This window comes from Tiliqua scincoides, chromosome 7 (genome assembly GCF_035046505.1).
Source record: "Tiliqua scincoides isolate rTilSci1 chromosome 7, rTilSci1.hap2, whole genome shotgun sequence".
In the NCBI taxonomy this organism is placed as follows: domain Eukaryota; kingdom Metazoa; phylum Chordata; class Lepidosauria; order Squamata; family Scincidae; genus Tiliqua; species Tiliqua scincoides.
The window spans coordinates 27,983,317-28,000,450 of NC_089827.1; the positions used below are offsets into that span (position 1 = coordinate 27,983,317).

At 44.1% G+C, this 17,134-nt stretch overlaps 1 protein-coding gene across 1 annotated transcript in view; it reads right to left on the minus strand.

Moving 5' to 3' along the window:
• The window catches only part of LAMB4 (laminin subunit beta 4), a 61,762-nt gene extending 46,563 nt beyond the window's left edge, over positions 1-15,199 (minus strand). The window contains exons 1-8 of the mRNA XM_066633740.1: positions 15,126-15,199; positions 12,801-13,002; positions 6,569-6,701; positions 4,389-4,462; positions 3,762-3,950; positions 3,544-3,607; positions 2,541-2,755; positions 234-354 (exon numbers count right to left, since the gene is read on the minus strand). Coding sequence (XP_066489837.1) covers positions 234-354; positions 2,541-2,755; positions 3,544-3,607; positions 3,762-3,950; positions 4,389-4,462; positions 6,569-6,701; positions 12,801-13,002; positions 15,126-15,199 — 1,072 coding nt within the window. The remainder of the gene's footprint in view (positions 1-233; positions 355-2,540; positions 2,756-3,543; positions 3,608-3,761; positions 3,951-4,388; positions 4,463-6,568; positions 6,702-12,800; positions 13,003-15,125) is intronic.
• Positions 15,200-17,134: the final 1,935 nt, after the last annotated feature.

A 17,134-nucleotide genomic window follows, 5' to 3' on the forward strand; every position in this document is an offset into this window, starting at 1 on the left:
TAAATCCCACCTTATAATGCTGTGTTAATTCAAGTGGTGAAACATAGATTGTGCTTCCCACTGAGCTAATAACTTTGGATGAGAGACTGTGGACACTACAATCTTTGATTAGATTAGAAAGAAGCTTATGACATAACATGCAGGCTTTCGATGCGCTGCACTGTAGGCAATGCATTATGTGGGCAGATAAGCACACATAATTGATGAAAATTAAGTAAATCGTGTTTAAGTACTTTTGCATGCACTGTCCTGTGACCCGTCCGCTGGCTTCCAGGGAGCATCATTGTAGAATTCCTTACACTTTTCACAAGACAAACCATCTGTGTTGTCCTCACAGAAGCACCTCCCATGAATCTGTAATATATCAACAAGAAACACAAAATGGCAGTCAGCATCTTGAGTGCAGAGAACATGATCCACCAACAGATGCATATCTTGTGGAATACCTGCTGAAATAGATTGAATATGCACAAGGGGGATTGAATACATGCACATAGATTGAATACATGCACATGCCTCTAAACCTTGGTTTCCTACAAGCAACATATTACCTGTAGTATAACTAGTGTGAAGTGCAGTGGCATAGCTGGAGAGGGGGAGCACTCAGTCTGGCGGGGAGGCTCAGCGGGGCAGCCAGTGGCCCCTCTCTTTGGAGCTCCGTTTTGCTCCCCCTGCTGGGAATGGCTCCAAAGGGAGGGGCCACTTGCCCGCCCCACTGAGCCTCCCTGCTGAACTGAGCGCTCCGCCCCCCTCCAGCTATGCCACTGGTGAAGTGAAAGGGAATGATATATAGGATGTGTTTTTGATGCCCATTTTGAACTCTTTCCTGATTGTGTCCTGTCTTGGACACAATCTGGAAAGAGTTCAAAATGGGCATCAAAGAACACAATGTAAGCAGATTTAAAAATATTAAATAATGTGATGTTCTCTTAGTCAAAGAGAAAATCACATAATTTAATATTTTTAAATCTGCTTATACTGTTAGCAAATAGGGCTAGTCCATTCATGAGGCCAAGTGAAGCAGTCAGGCAGCGGCCACTTTCTTCAAACAAAGGTGGCAGGTGTAGCTTCACAATGTTGTTGATGCTTCCTCTTCCTTCTCTTCAGGAGGCTCAAGCTAAGGCTCACTAAGTGGCAAGTCAGTCACTTGGCCGAGCCACTGACTTGTCCATTTTCTTACTGCATTCTGCTTCTGGAATGCAGCAAAAAAACAGCCCGTCAACATACACACAGACACAGAAGTAATTGGCAGTGACATGATGATGTCATCACATCACCACCAATTATTTCTGCATCCACGTGTCCAGGGTGATGCCAGGAGTCATCACCCCTGGTGGCAGACATGACTGCTATGCCGCTGATACTGAATTTTCATTCATTTTTAGGTCAAAAGGGTTTTCATTCATTTTAGGTTCTCTGTAAATCTGCAGAGATTTTCAGGGTGTTTTAAATGACGTAAATAACTTCTTACAGCCCAATCCTGAGCTGCCTGGGGCGCCCAGGTTCGGCAGCACTGAGAAGGGCTGCCGCCGCATCCTGTGCCTCCCAGGCTACTGCGGGAGGTGCCTCGTGAGAAGGGAACTTTCATTCCCTTCTCCCAGGTAAGGTAAGAAGCCTCTCAATGGGGCTACTCACTTTACTGCTGACCTCAGTAGTAAGACAAGGCACTTGTGTAGGGCGCGCAGCCCTACACGAGCACCTTGGATCCTGTGGAGCAGAGCTCTGTGGACCCGCCTCTCATCCCTCCCCCAGGTACGCCTCCAGCCCGCCCCCCTCCCTGCGTCACACCTCACCTCACAAGCGTCACACGTTTGCGACAATGCTCGGCATGGAGCCGTGCCGCCGAGCTCAGGATTGGGCCCTTAGTCATTTAATTTTTGATTTTGTCTATCAACCATTTTGTGAACTTTTTTAAAAAGTAGCATATAAATATTCTTAACACCACCACCACCATTTTAATGTGATTGACAGCTAGTTGCCCAGGTCAGGCACTGGCCAAGGGCCTGTACCCATCAGAAGACCCACTTGGCCAGGTTGTTCCCTGGACACCCAGTTCAGTGGCAGGAGGAGGCAGTGGTAGCACTGAATGCTCCATTAGGGAGCAAGCGAGGGGACAGCAGTGCCAAACATTTCCATATGGGGCCCCAGCAACCTGGCGCTGGCAATTTACCAGTGGTTTTGAAGGTACTCGCCTAAGGACAGAAGTAAGAGTTCTCCAAAAGGTTTCCAGGTATGTCACAAAAGAAGAATAGCTTTTTAATTCCTAAATTCTTGGGCAACTCCCTTTTTGTCTTACACACACTGTTCTTGGCAAGCAAAATGGTATTACATTTATCCATTAAAAAAACCCATTCAAGTCTATACTCAGCACAGGCTACTTACTGAATTATACCTGCATCATTACAGCCAGGGTATTTTCCTGCTATTATCCAAATATTACCAGCTAATTATTTTTAGGAACATCTCTGCCACGCCTCAAGGTAGCTGGATTTTCACCTCCAACAATGTCTTCTTATAGAATGGGAACATTTGTAACATACCATTCCAGGCTCGTGAAAAACATCACCTCGCAGATTTTGCACAGGGCCACAGGAGCGAGCATGACCATTGCAAAAGCAGCTTCCACGGACAACCATTTCATAAATCGCATAGTAATATTTTTCCAGAGGATCGTGCTGCTTTTGGCCAAGTAACGTATCCCCAAGAGTGTGAAGCTTTGTCAAGTTTATTCTCAGATTTGTAAATGTAATGAGCTCTGTGGTAAAGAATACAGAAACAATGAGACATTTTTTTTAAATCTCAAGGGTAATTTCATCTGAACATATGAACCAGCCTTATACTGAGTCAGAGCATTGGTCTACTACAACAGCTCTCGAAAGCCTTCCTCAGCCATTCCTCTCAGTCCCCTGCATTTTATTTTATTTAACTGAAAATGTTTGCAATTGAAGCCGGAATCTTCTGCCTGCAAAGCACATACTCTAGTACTGAGCAGTGGGTCTTGCCCTATCCTTGGAAATGCTCATTCCACTCAGGGGCAGCCCAGTTACAAGATGAACCAAAGGGCTTGTTTTGAGAAGCAGACTGTGGAGGCATAAGGCTGTGAGGAACCCACCAGCACCTCACACCCACCAGTAGCTTGTCCAGGTTGACTGCCTACCCAAATGCTACCCCATCTCTTGTGGTTTGCCATCTTGGAAAGTGAGCAAGAAGATGGCGGTGGGGGCTTAACTCCTCCTCTGGAGTTGCCTCTTTAAATGGCCTGGGAGGGAGCAGCATGCTGAATGTGAGCACCCCAACCACAAGTGTGGAAGAAGTGGCACTGGAGGAGGACAACAAAGAGGACAGTGGATACTGCCTGGCATGGGGGCAGGGTTGAGGGTCCTGCTGAAGTAGGGGGATGCTGAGGGATGAGGGAAGCTGGTGCTCACATGCACACTGGCAGGAGGGGGCAGAATTTGGAGCCAGCTTCGATTCTACTGTAGACATGAATTGGCCAAGCTTCATTGAAGGTAGCCAAACTGTAAAAATACAAACTGTTCATACCTTGGATATATGGGAGATAAGGATTTTCTATTTCAAAGCTGGGATCCAGAGCTTTGAAAACAACCTGTACAATGCAAAGTAATATTTACAATTTTAAACACAAGAGAACTCAAGTGAAATACATTATTACGTAATTTTTCCTTAACTGAAGATTACACCATTTAGACTAAATAAACTTACCATAACTAAGACCAAATAAATTCACAATGCATGCATACCTCCCCTTCGGTCGAGGGTTCAATATGTGAATATCTTGAATCACAAACAACATCTCCAACTGTTCTGGCTGGCCTTGAAGAAATGTCAGGGAAAGAACTGGCACAGTCCTGCGCAAAGTATCTAAATACCTTCCAGGTTTGACCAAAGTCTGCGGAACGCTCCACCAACATGGCTGCAGGCCGAAAACTCTGTAAGAGACACAACTTCAGTTCATGCTCAACTGAGGGCGAAGTTCCATATTACAGGCAGCTGGATGGGTTTCAGTATTGATGGAGTAGATGGAGTTGCCTTCCATCTACTTTAAATGAAAGCCTATTAGAACTTGGGGCCTAATTCTATTCTGATGTAGCACTGATGTAGCCATGCCAATGGGCATGCGCTGCATCCTGCAGTTGGAGGGCAGTCATGGAGGCCTCCACAAGGTAAAGGAAAGTTACTTCCCTTACCAAAGGGGTGCAAAGCAGCTGCATCAGTTCTAGTAAGATGTCTAGGATTGGTCCCTAAGTAGATACTAAATTATAACGATATAAAAGCTAAGGTTACATGGAACAAAACTATAGTACCAATCCCCCCCTGCCCCCCAAAAACCTAAAAGTCATGTTGTTTTGCAGATTTATGCTGAGTACCTTAAAAGTCAGGATAAGGTGACTAAACTGGAACAAGGTTTCCAGATCCAACCTAATGCTGACATGGTCAATACCTGAAACAGAAAGACTGTGTGTCAGGAATGTGAGCAACCTTCTCATCTGAAGAATATGGGAAACAGCAGCCACGGACATCCGCAGCCCCACACCCGGGGCAAAGCTCCGCGATTGCACCCCCCACGGGTATCACCGTCCCCCTATTCACTAGAGGCTCAGGGAGCCTCGCGTGACCTTTGCCCACGTCGGGGAAGCCTCTCTGAGATTCACCAACACTATAAACTGTGCTTCTGGGAAACCGGAAGCACAGTTTCTGCCCCCATTGGGAGCCTCAGAGAGGCTTCCAAGGGGTCCTAGTGGCTGGGGCCTGGGGCTTTTGCCCCGTACAATTCTATGGCAGGTACACAACTGGGACACAGCCACTTGCACATAAAGCTCACACAAAGTGGATTTCAGTCAAACACACTTTGTGTGACTATACTGTCAGGCACGGTGGAACTACTGCAACATGTTACTTTCTAGGTAGCTCTTTAAAATCTCAGAATCAGTCTCTGCTTGCCAGTGTGACTGCGGCCTCCAAGGATGATAAACTTGCCTTCTTAAAAGCTGTCAACAGAATCCTGGGGAACTGGATTTTTTGGAAATGATTGGCACAGCAACTTCATCTTGCTCAAATAGGTATACATAATGCACATACAAAGCAAGCAATATTCACTTGGATCCTAACCTTTTGTTCGATGGTGCTCCAGGGCCAGGAGATCCTCCTAAGTCTGGAAAGAGAGCTGCCCTCTTGGAAGGCTGTTTATGAGATAGCATGTCTCTTCTTCCTTACACAGAAAGAACTCCTGGCCATAGAGTGCCACAGCTTGAAAGGATAGGATCTCTAACCCATTATGTTCTGTTCATTTCACTTTTTCATATTATTTAATTCCTAAAGATAACATCAAACTTGAATCATAAGAGAACCTCAATGGGGCTTTAAAATCCACTTCATTTTCCTTGATACCTTGCAGAAGGAGAGCGCATGGTCTGCTCTTCAGAAGCAATGAGTGGTTCACACCATGAGAGGCAAGTGATATAAACTGCATACTACTAGCATCTGTAGTTAGGCATCTGTAACATTTACTTGACCAACACTTGTGATCACCCTAGGCCAAGAAATGTATAAGCTCATTTTGTCTTTGGGGAGCAGATAGTTTCAAGTCAGGACAGAATCCAGGGTTAAATGACCTTGTCTTCACAATCTTTCTCGGTTCAGGCAGCATGCACATACCCGTGCTTTTATTCACTGTAAACCAAGGATCCCTTGCTCTCTAGCCTGCACATATAGAAGGTAAAAAAGGAACAATCCTCAAGGGGCCCAAAAGATCTGAGGCTGTGAGATCATCTTCAGAGGATTTCAGAGCCAGCCTAGATAGCAGTCCATTATTGATAAGCCTGCAAATTTATAACACTACTGTATTTCAGGACACTACAGTTTATAAAGGGGAGGGTCATGAAGAGCAGCAGGAGCCCATGACTTGACAAATAAGCTCTGAAGCGACTTATTTCAACCTACAGGACAACTGAGAGATCATATTTCTTCACTGAACATTGTTAAGTTGGAACTATTTTCTAGAAAGAAAGCATTTTTAATTTCAAACATATATATTCTGGTTATACTTATTGATTTAATTTACTGTTTTAACTGTATAAGTGTATAGGAAACCACAAGGTGAAATCACCAACCATAAGGTGGGTGCCATTATCCTCAAAACTCATGCTTCCAATTTAAATGTGATTTTTCGGACCACCTTTGCAGCTCCTATGCAATTCCAAACTGAACCAGGGATTACACATGCATGAAAATATATAGGCAAATGGCACTTTAGTATATTTATTTATTTTTAAAAAAAACAAAAACATGAATTCATATTACAGATAACTGAACTCTGCTTTGATTTCTTGCATGCAATTGTGGAAAGGAATGCTGTTGAGCTACGCTGATGCTATTGCTTGACACTAGGCTATGGGTTAGTTTATAATCTTGTTGTATTACGAACATAAATTCCCTGGTCAATAATATACAGACAAAGAATGATTTAACTGGTAAAGTGGTCTTTGAACAGAGATCACAACATAATCCAATTCAGTTAAGAAAAGAAAATTTATAGGAAGCCATTCACCATTTTCAGACTGCCACCACTTCCTCCGATCGGGCTCAAGGGTTGTGATAACATTTTCAATAGAATGACTATTGGCCTGAAAAATGGGATGATATGGATATCTGGAATCACAGGTGAAACATTTCTGTTCATCCTAGGAAAAAATATAAGCAAGATGATAAGTAAAACAGACAAACTAGTATGAATCTCTTAACCAATCACTCTTAACCAATCACTGTGGAGTTTCAATAAAGCCTTCTTAGTGGAACAGGTATTTGCAGTTCACTTTGCAGGCTCTTCCTGCAAACACTGAAGTTTACATTTCAAATTATCTGAATTGAATATGTTTCTATAGTGTCAGTGGTTAACACAGCAAAATTCTGTGTATGCCTACTCAAAAGTAAGTCCTAGTAAGGTCAATGGAACTCTCCCAGGAACGCAAGTATAAGATTGCTGCCTAAAGGCATAAGCTAGTTGAATTCACTGGCTGACCATAGGTAAATCACTCTCTCAGGGCCCAATTCTGTTTAAGCTTCTAGTGCCAATGCAACTGCCATGCACCCCTTGAGGAAGGGAACAACCATTTTCTTACCTTGAGGAGGCCTGCATTACTGCTCCCCCACTGCAGGATGCTGCACCCACCCCATTGGCATGGCTGCATCAGTGCTGGAAAACTGGATAGGATTGGGCTGTCATACCCCCAAGCTGTAATATGGGTCAAATATATTGCAGATCTTACGAGGCTGTTAAAAAGGACTTTTGAGATAGTGTGGGTTGTGCACAGTTCAGTAGTTTTGCAGTAGCCAAGCTCTGGTCAAAAGTGACTAGAGAGAAGGAATCTGGCAGCATGGCGTATGAAGTGAGCAACAGAGTGTTTTTTAAAAACGTGTCTCATCACTTTTCCCATTATATTATTTGACTGGCAAGTCACTATTTATTTATTTATTGGGAAAACCCTGCCTTTCCACTCAAGGTGGCTTACAATAATCTAAAAACGCAATAAAAAGCAACAGTAAATAAAACTACAAAACAATTAAAAACCCCACCTAGAATCAACTGATCTTTTCCCTTTTGTTTTCTTTCCTATTTTTTCACTTTTTCCACTGCATTTTCTGTTATATTCCTGAAATGTTGCAGGCATTTCTGTCTGCTCTGCTTAACCAATTCTCATGAAGATTAGGATACAATATATACTTTTAATCACTTCAAATTAAAGGTATAAAGTGATACTTTTAACACTTTAATTATTTCCTTCAAACCAGAATTGCAGAATGAATAATATTTTGAACATGAACCAGGACTGATTCAGATGTGCCAAATGGATTTTCAGTGATCTGAATACTGACATTACTATCCTATGCCACCTTACTTAGGAGTAAACCCCATTTACTCCAGTAATATTCCAGGAATCTCCAGTGGGGCTTGCTTCTGAAAACTACTGGCCTAAGTTGCTGAGGATCCTGGGGTAGAGCCTGTATTGGGGTTACCACAGTGCCTCCGCCCAGCCCTTGATGGTGTGTTACCATACCACTGCCAGTGGTCCTGATGGTTCAGGGGTAAGCCTGGCCCAGTCGACCCTCTGATGTGTGTGGGCCTTCAACCAATGCTTAACCCAATGCCAAAACTGCTTCTGAGTATGCCCCTTTCCCCGATTAAAATTCCGTACATGCAAACATTTTTTTGCAATCATTGAGAATGATTTTAAAAAATACATTAAACCCTCCATTGTTCCTAATTCAAACTTGAAAACTCAGGAAGTTACCATAAGAACAACCTGTTCTTAATTCATTTTTTCCCCCTGGAGGAGTGAAAAGTTTAAAGTGGTGACAAATGATTGAATGGAGACTCAGTTAGGAATCAGCTTGCCCTGAGGTCAGCCAGGGTTTAGGGTAGAAATTCCTTTATGACAAATTAAAAGCATTTCTGAATGATTAATGGAATGAAGTGCAAATGTAAATGTATGGATTATTCAAAAATGAAGGTGCGGAAAACTTATTGAACAAGTTTAGACTTTGATTCCTGAATATCTTTTAGATAATTGTTTTTATCAGGCAAGGTCCTCGGAATAAATCCAGGTTGATGAGAGTAGTTGTGATTTAATGGCTGTCATGCTCACACTGAATATGCCTAAGTGTTGAAATAAACAGAGAACACTGAAATAAGTAGACACGGCAGAATTCCACTGACTGAACACAAGAAAGTCAGACCATTGGTTCATCTTGCTCAGTATTGTACACTAGTTGTCAGTGGCAGCCCAGAGTTTCAGACAGAGAATTGTCTTTCCCAGGTAGTGCCAGCACCAGGTTGCTTGAGTCTCTGGGGCAAAGCCCTGTATGGGGCCCTCACTCATCCCATGATGGTGCATTGAGTGTTACAAATGTCAGTGGTCTTGAAGGTTCAGAGGTTTACTTGGCCAGGTGTGGCCCATGTGCCAAGAGACCTCCCATATGCCAAGTAGAAAGAAAAATGACAAAGAGCTATGCTTTATGATGGCTCAGGAAGGCATGAAGTCTGAAATTTGGAAATGACTGGAGACAACATGTCTTCCTAAACTAATCCTGAGTTTTAGGCTTATAAGAAAGAGAGCCAGCGCAGGATAGGGGCCCAAAGTGGCTCAGCCAGAGGCAAGGGGAAACTTTTTTCCTTACCTCCTGGTAAGGCGCCTTTGCCCCTATGGGTCTCCTCAGGTCTCCTCCTCATACGAGTCTCCTCGGACTTGCACCACCTCCTGTGGTGGCACAAGCCCGAAGGCAGCGGAGCAGCTTAGAGTTGCTCCGAACTCCTTGGGAATAGGGCTTGGGATCCAGCATAAGTGCTGGATCCCAGCCCCGCCTCCCGCTCCCCACCTGCCCACCCAATGGCTGGGCCGACGCAAGACTTGCTGAGGATGCTTGCACGGAGACTTTTGTCAGCCTCCGCAGGCCAGCTTACTCCCAAGGAGGCACAAACGTGCTTTACGGCATGTTTGTGACCCGCCTGGGTCGGTGCAAAGGACGTGCATCAGCTCAAGTGGAGGGCAGGATTGCGCCCTACAGTATATAGGATAGGATCACCCAACTGATCATTAGTAGGTTGCAAATAGAAAGAAGGAAGTACTATTTCACTCTTTTTAAAAGCTATTTTCCCTCTCTCCACCTCCCTTTCAAGCTGTTGATGTACCACAAATAACTTTCAGTTCAGTGCTGTGCATGTTTACTCAGAAGTATATTGCATTATGTTCAATGTTCTAACTCCAATGTGTCAGTGGTGTCACTAGGGGGTGTGGACTGCACTGTGACACACTCAGGGGGGGTGACACCACAATTGGCCAAAATTGTAAAATCTTGTTATTTCCAAATAATACCAACATGCTCTATATCATTCAAAGTGGAATTTAATGCAGAATGCAATGAATCAAACCGCATTGAAATATCTGTATTTTACCAAATTTTATAGCCAAAAAACCAGAAAAGGAAATCACAACGGCCTTATGTAGCAAAAAGTGGATTTTTTTAAACTTAAAACTGAATAATGAGAATGCTTGTTCCCAGAGCCAGTGAGATGTTATTATTACACAGCAGAGAGCCAATAAGATGTTAGTATGAGTCAGCTCTCATTTCCATGTATCAGAGCTAATATTAGAACTCTTATTCAGTTGTGTGTCATCAAGCTGGCCACTGGTTTTTGGTTGTTTACTGATTTGTTGGGTGACCTGTACTGTTAGATATTTAAATAAATAAATAGTTAATGGGGGTTGCACCAACCCTAGTGATACCACTGCATTTAAGTTGTGCATACGATATTGTAATTTATTCTGTATGGTCTGGTATGGGATGAGGTTCATCATGGGTGTGACACAATGAGCTCTTGCAACTGGTATCGCAAACCCTAGTGACACCTTTGAAACGTGCATAGCCTAAGCAGTGCATAGGATAGCAGGTATGGATTTCTATGGGCTTCTTTGTGAACATACTTAAGGACAATATAAAATGCTTGGGGCATTGAAAAATGAGCAATAATATGCAGCAGTGACCACTGATGTACCTAGGGGGGCAGACGGGGCAAATACCCTGAGCGCCAACCCTCCAGGGGTGCCTCCTCAAGTTTCCCCCCCCACTGCCTGCCCACCTGCCCGCTTTTTCCTTTAAAAGGAGAAAAGCCAGCAGCTCTGCCGGCTACTCTCCCACTAAAAAAAGCCTCTCTAAAAAGAGGCTCTAATAAGAGCCTCTAAAAAGAGGCCTCTAAAAAGAGCTAAAAAGAGCTCTAAAAAGAGGCCTTTAAAAAGATGGAGGAGGGGTGCCCAGGTGCACTCCTGGGGAGGCAGTAAGAAGCTTCCTCTCCAGCAGCGACTCAGCGCCAGACTGGGCTGCCCCCCACCTCCTCCTTTATAGGAAGAGAGGGCAGGGGCGCCGTAGAGTGTCAGCGTGAGAGAGCACCACTGCAGCCCTCCGGAGGCAGCGAGAGGGCAGCCTAGAGCATCAGCATCAATGCTCTAGGCCACCCCCTCGCTGCCTTTGGAGAGGCCTCCAGAGGCAGTGAGGGGGCGGCCTAGAGCCTCGGTGCTGATGCTGTGGCCCGGGCACTGCCCCATTGCTGCCTCTGGAGAGGCCCCCGGAGGCAGCGAGAGCGCTGCTTCCCGGACCCTGATGGAAGCTTCAGCGTCGCTTCTAAGCTGCGCGGAGGTCTCCATTGGAGAGGTCTGGGGCTGCTGGATGAAGCGCCCCAGTCAGGTGGGCTGCCAGCAGCCCCAAACCGCTCCCACTGGAACTACGTGTCACTTACAAGCGGCGTGGAAGACTCTGTGGGGGCTCGGCTGCCTCCTTCATTCTGCCTTTTTCCCAAAGAGGAAATGGAGAAGGCAGCTGGACAGAGTAAATGCGGTGACGATGACTTCACCGCAATTACTTCCGTGTTATGGGTAGGAGGGCGGAAAAAGGGTGGGGGGGGCAAGAGGTGTTGGGGGCGTGGAAAACTGGGAGTTGCCCCGGGCGCCGGGACCCCCAGGAACACCACTGGCAGTGACTACTATACGCATAACCTATGCAAGAAACATACCTCAGCAGCCTCTCATAGCTTGTGTTTCAGAGCTATTTATCTGTCTAGCGGAAGCCAAATGAACATTTGTGAAGGGTGGAGCTCCTTAGTCTACTGGTGTGCATGGACATGTAGAACAACCTGGTGCTACCTTTTCCTCAGTTTAAGGTAATGCATTAAGAAAAGACTTCCCATGACAAGCATGTGCATGTCTGCTCAGCCCAGTTTACTCCTTGAAGCATTCAGCACTAACGTCTTCGCATAAGTGGTCTGTTTTCTTGTATGGTTTTCAACACACTAAAAACAGCATTTGAATACTGTGTTTTATATCAACATTACAGCTTTCTGGTAACCTTGTCCAGAAGCTCCAGTGTATATGCAACTGGTATGCTGCATGTGGCACGTTCCCCAAACACTGAAATGAATGGGACAAGCTTTGCATATGGAGAGCACCACATTTGCATTTATAGGGCTTGCTTTCACAATTCTGGATAAGAGATTGTATACTTTTGAGTAATGCAAGATGAATAGAGATTTTCAGTGTAACATATAGTACTAAATACTGTGCAAGAAAGGTTCTTTTGCAGGCTACAGTAAACAACTGTAGTGTTGAACCAGACAGAATGTGCTTGTTGGTTCACTGCCAATGCCAAATCTGTAGGGGGAACCACAAAGTGCCTTTGTTGTTCCCCTTAGCAACATGACAGGGTCATGGGACAACTATACTAGTGGCCACTATTCTTCTTAACCTATAATATAATGCTTCCACAGTGCTACTGTGTCCAGTGAAGCAATGGCATGTGTGGTGGCAGTGTATTTTAGGTAAAGAAATTTGGCAGCCACCAGTAGAACTGTTGAAGAATAGACTGGGTGCTCCTATCACTAAGGTAATTCCCCCACAAGAGTTTGGGAGAGGTTAATTTTGGTAGTAGTGGCAGTGGCTTGGAGCTACTTTTGGGCAGTCACTTTTTTTTTTTTCTTTCACCAAGGCCTCAGAGGGAGACCATGATGGGACTTTTGATTTCCTTGGGTTCTTTGCCCAGTCCCTGACCCTTGATGCTGACCTTGCCCCTTTCCAACTAATTATGCTACCCATATGCAAATAGAAGAGTATTTCAAGAGAGGTAAAAAACTGGGGCTCATTGTAGCTGGATATTACAAATAGACTCCCCAGGATAATTTATAATTTAAACATTTAATACTACTTGGTATGCGGAGTCATAAATGCAAATAAACCCACCTCAAGATAGCCTATAATGCAGTATTTCTGAGGGCCAAACAATCCACATGTTGAAGAGGCCATTAACTGTTCACCACGGCCCACAAGCAGGTCTCCAATTGTCAAGTGACAGGTTCCACCATCACAGTTGTTCTGTCCATGCAAGTGATCTGTCAGTACAGTCCACAAAACAGAAATTAAACTGAAAGGTTTTGTCACATGGCTAAAATATATACAACAAGGGTGTATGAAAACTTAAGCAGGCCATGCATAAACTTATTTTTATAGCACTACATTACTTACCCAGCACATTATAAGTTCTAAAAGCAGAGGCGTAACCCACTGCCCCAGCGCCTGGGGGCAGTGACATCAAGATGTCATGTGGTGTTGTGTTGTCACTACCAGGATCTCTCCAGAGGATGGTGAGCTTGCTGCTGCGGCTTCACACCCCTGTTTCTTCTCCTGTGGAGGCTCTACCAGTACCTCCTGCTGGTGGAGGCACTAAGCCACCAGCACTTCCTCCGAAACTAGGGCAGAGCATGGGGCAGTCATGCGCCCCCCCCTGGCTTAGCGCAGGTGCTCCTCAGGCTCTGCCCTTGTTATGCTTCTGTCTAAAATTATTATTGTCATTAGTAATAAGCAATAATGATGACACACAGACAGGAGCAAATGTTTTGGGGTTATAGGCTTGTGGTCTGCTAGTAAGAATCCAATCTTTGAAAAAGCACGTTTCTGTTTCTCATGGCTGTGGGTGAAATGTTTATAAATCTAGCAACTGTCTCCATGGCTCAAAAATAAAGCAAAACAAAAGAACAATTCAACTTCTTTATATATGTCAAGCTGTAAGTTTAAAGTCATATCTAAGTGATATGGAGGCAAGAGAACACATAGCACTCATCTTGGGCACATATATCTCCAGATGTAGGGGGTAACTGGTATTTTCAGCATAAGAGGGCACAGAGACTATTCCCTTTCACCTTCAGATTTGATGAACAGGACCTGGGAGAATGGAAGAAAGTGGGACTGCTCCATTGACCTTTTTCCCAGCTGTCAAATCTAAAGACTAAATGGAGCTGTCAGAGCAACTTCGTAAGCTGAAGATCCTGGCTCGTTTTCGTGGGAGTGTGGAAGAGCACCTGGACTCTTCAGCCTAAGGACGCACTTTGACAGCTCCCAGGAGCAGTTAGGTTTGGCAGCTGAGAGCCACCTGGGAGCATGGAGGAAGTCTCTTGAAGAACTAGATCAGCAGCTGCAATCTCACAGTGAGCAAGTGCCGTTCAGTTGTTGCATTCAAAATGTTTCTTCAAATCCATAATTTTCACTTATCTTTTTAAATTAGCAGCCTTGGGCATTTGCTTCAACATGGGAAAGGTGGGATATAAATCTTTTAAACACATAAATAATAAATTCATTTTTAGACATTGTTTGCAAAAGCGCAAACAGTAGAAAGTCATTAATAAAATACAGTATCTCTCCTAGGATAGAGAGACTCTAACTAGGATTCATGAAAAATAATAAAAGAGGAAGCAAATTATAACTTGTTGATATAGGACACCTATTTGGTACTTATTGGTGGAGGCTGCATTTGAACAAATGTACTATTTTTCTGGCATACTTAACATGTTTTCCTATGAGCCTTAATAGTCTGTGTAGGACAACTGCAAATCTTCTAACATCATATTTACATGATAACCAAAAGTTTAGTATTCCATATAATACACACACACACATTCTACATAAGTATATCATATACATATAACAAATTTATTCTTATATATGTGTGTATGTATATATAGTATACACACACTCCACATTAATATATATATGTGTGTGTGTGTGTGTCTATATGTATTATACACATACACACACATGCACAAGCTGCAAGTCTTAGCACCTCAGATATACTTGAATTAATTTGGCTAATATGTTAATTATTATGCAGCTAAAGTATGCATATCTCTTGTGGAGATCTGGCTTTGGACAGGTTCAATATTCCAACAGTTTGTATTGAACACCCACTCATAAACATATCTCCCACATTAAGATGGAATATTGCTATTGATTGTTTCTACTGCTTTTATGGAAGCATAAAAACACAGAATCTGATAACTATTGGCAAAGCCTTTGCCTGAAATGACTTTAAGCATTTTTCTTCTATTGAGTTAACTTTCCTTTCAGGGTTTTTGCCCATCAAAACATGTTCTAGCCTGAAATGCTGCACAGGTATGGGGCCCTTGAGGGCTTCATTTTGCTTAGTGCTACTTGGCTCAACTTGTTACGATAAAGCTTGTGTGTGTTTTTAGATGCTTGTTATGGTTATGATGGAATCAAGAGATTTTTTCATACAGCTTTTCATCCTGCTCCATGCAGACAATGAGATGAGTTCTGCAGTAGTCAGACACTACTTTCCTGCTCAACATCCGCTTCACACAGCTTTTCCTTGCATGTCAATTTGGTAGTCAAGTAATCGTAGATGGATAGCGACACAGTCTGTAAGTGATCTTTTGTGCTTTCCACCTTCATACGGCCAATTCACACAACCAACTAGCTCATGATAACAGCATGAATTTTTGGTGTGATTTGACTCTATACCCACTGTCCTTCCCTCTATACCCACTGTCCTTCTCCCTCATATGTCGTTGCTGGCATACAGAGAATGCAATTTTCCTAGTAACCTTAAAGATAATGCAGTGGACCTGAAACAGTGAAGAAAGTGGTCTCTGAATATTAACTATTTGTAAAAAGACCAGTTCACAGAATCCAGCCACATCTGTGTATCATACTAAGAACGAGAACGAGAACTCAAGGTACAGTACAGAATGCATACCAAGGGTGTGTGAAACTATGTAGATAAAGGCTGGCTCAGTTCTATAGAACAAAGTAGGCAGACTCTAATCAGGGTTTATTTCAGAAAAGGCCACACCTGGCCCTCATTCTAGAGGGGGCCTTAGAGAGTGACCTTGCGAAGTCTGCTTCAATTGGCTAAGCTTCACTGGTTTTCTATTTTCATGGACATTCTACATGCAAGAGGCAACAGAGTCTGTCTTATGCAGTGGTGTAGTGGAGCTTTTTAAAGTGCAGGAGCTCATCAGGATGCCTCTCCTATCCCATAGCAATACCTGCAAAGTCACACTCCATTATTTATTTAGTACGTTTATACCCTGCCTTTCCCCCACTGTGGACTGTAGGCAATCAACAGCCCAATCCTGAGCTGCCCAGGGGCGCCCAGGCTCGGCGGCACCAAGAACGGCTACCACTGGATCCTGTGCACCCCAGGCTACCGTGGGAGGTGCCTTGGGAGAAGGGTACTTTTGTCCCGTTCTCAAAGGGTAAGGTAAGCAGCCCCGCAATGGTAAAGGCACTTGTGTAGGGTGTGGAGCCCTCCCCGAGTGCCTTGGAGCCTGTGGAACAGAGCTCCATGGACCCGCCTCCCTCTCTCCCCCAGGCATGCCTTCAACCCCCCCTGCCCCCGCCTCCGCGTCATGCCTCCTCCTCGCCCTCACTCCGCCCCCGTTGGCCTCCCCCCTCCCCAGAATGCCTCCTCCCCACCTCCGACCCCTTGCTTACCCCGACCCTGCTTACTGTGCTGCGGCTCGGCAGTCCAGGAGACTGCCAAGCTGCAGAAGCTGGGTGACCAGCCTGTGCTAGCCTAGCACCGGCCGCACTGGGCTAGCACAGGCAGGAGCCTGATGGAGAGCCTCGCAAACGTGCCTTACGGCATGTTTGTGACAGTATTCGGCAGCACGGAGCCATGCCACCGAGCACAGGATTGGGCTCCAAAGCAGCTAACAAAATATAGAAATATAGAAATCATAAAAACAATATAAAATTAAACATTAAAATAGCCTCCGGCACATATAAAAACAATACACAGCAGTAAAACCACCAAAAGCAGCATTAAGGCTGTAACAAAAAAAAGACAAATCAACATTAAATTTCTCCGTTAAAGTTTTTTCTTCTCTTGCCACTTTTTTCTTCTATGAAACTTAATATATTTTATTTAAAAATCTAGCTTACTTCATCCTCTTGGAGAGGGTTGTTTTAAAATAAATGTATAAAAATTGACAAATGGGATTAACAGGTATCCCATATAAACATAAAAGGAATATTGGAGCATAAGCCCATGCATGCTTACTCAGAAGTAAGTTTCATGGTGCTCAGTAGGAATGACTCCCAGGTATATTTGCATTGCATTGTAGCCTTAACGTAACACAGGTTATATACTGTCTCTCAAGCAGCTGTTAGGAAAGATGATGGCCAGACATAAATATATGTCCCCTAGGCAAATTTCTCAGTTTGCTTCTTGCTGAGCCCAATACTTCTTTTCAGTTCAAGTCCTTTGAAAAAACTAAGGT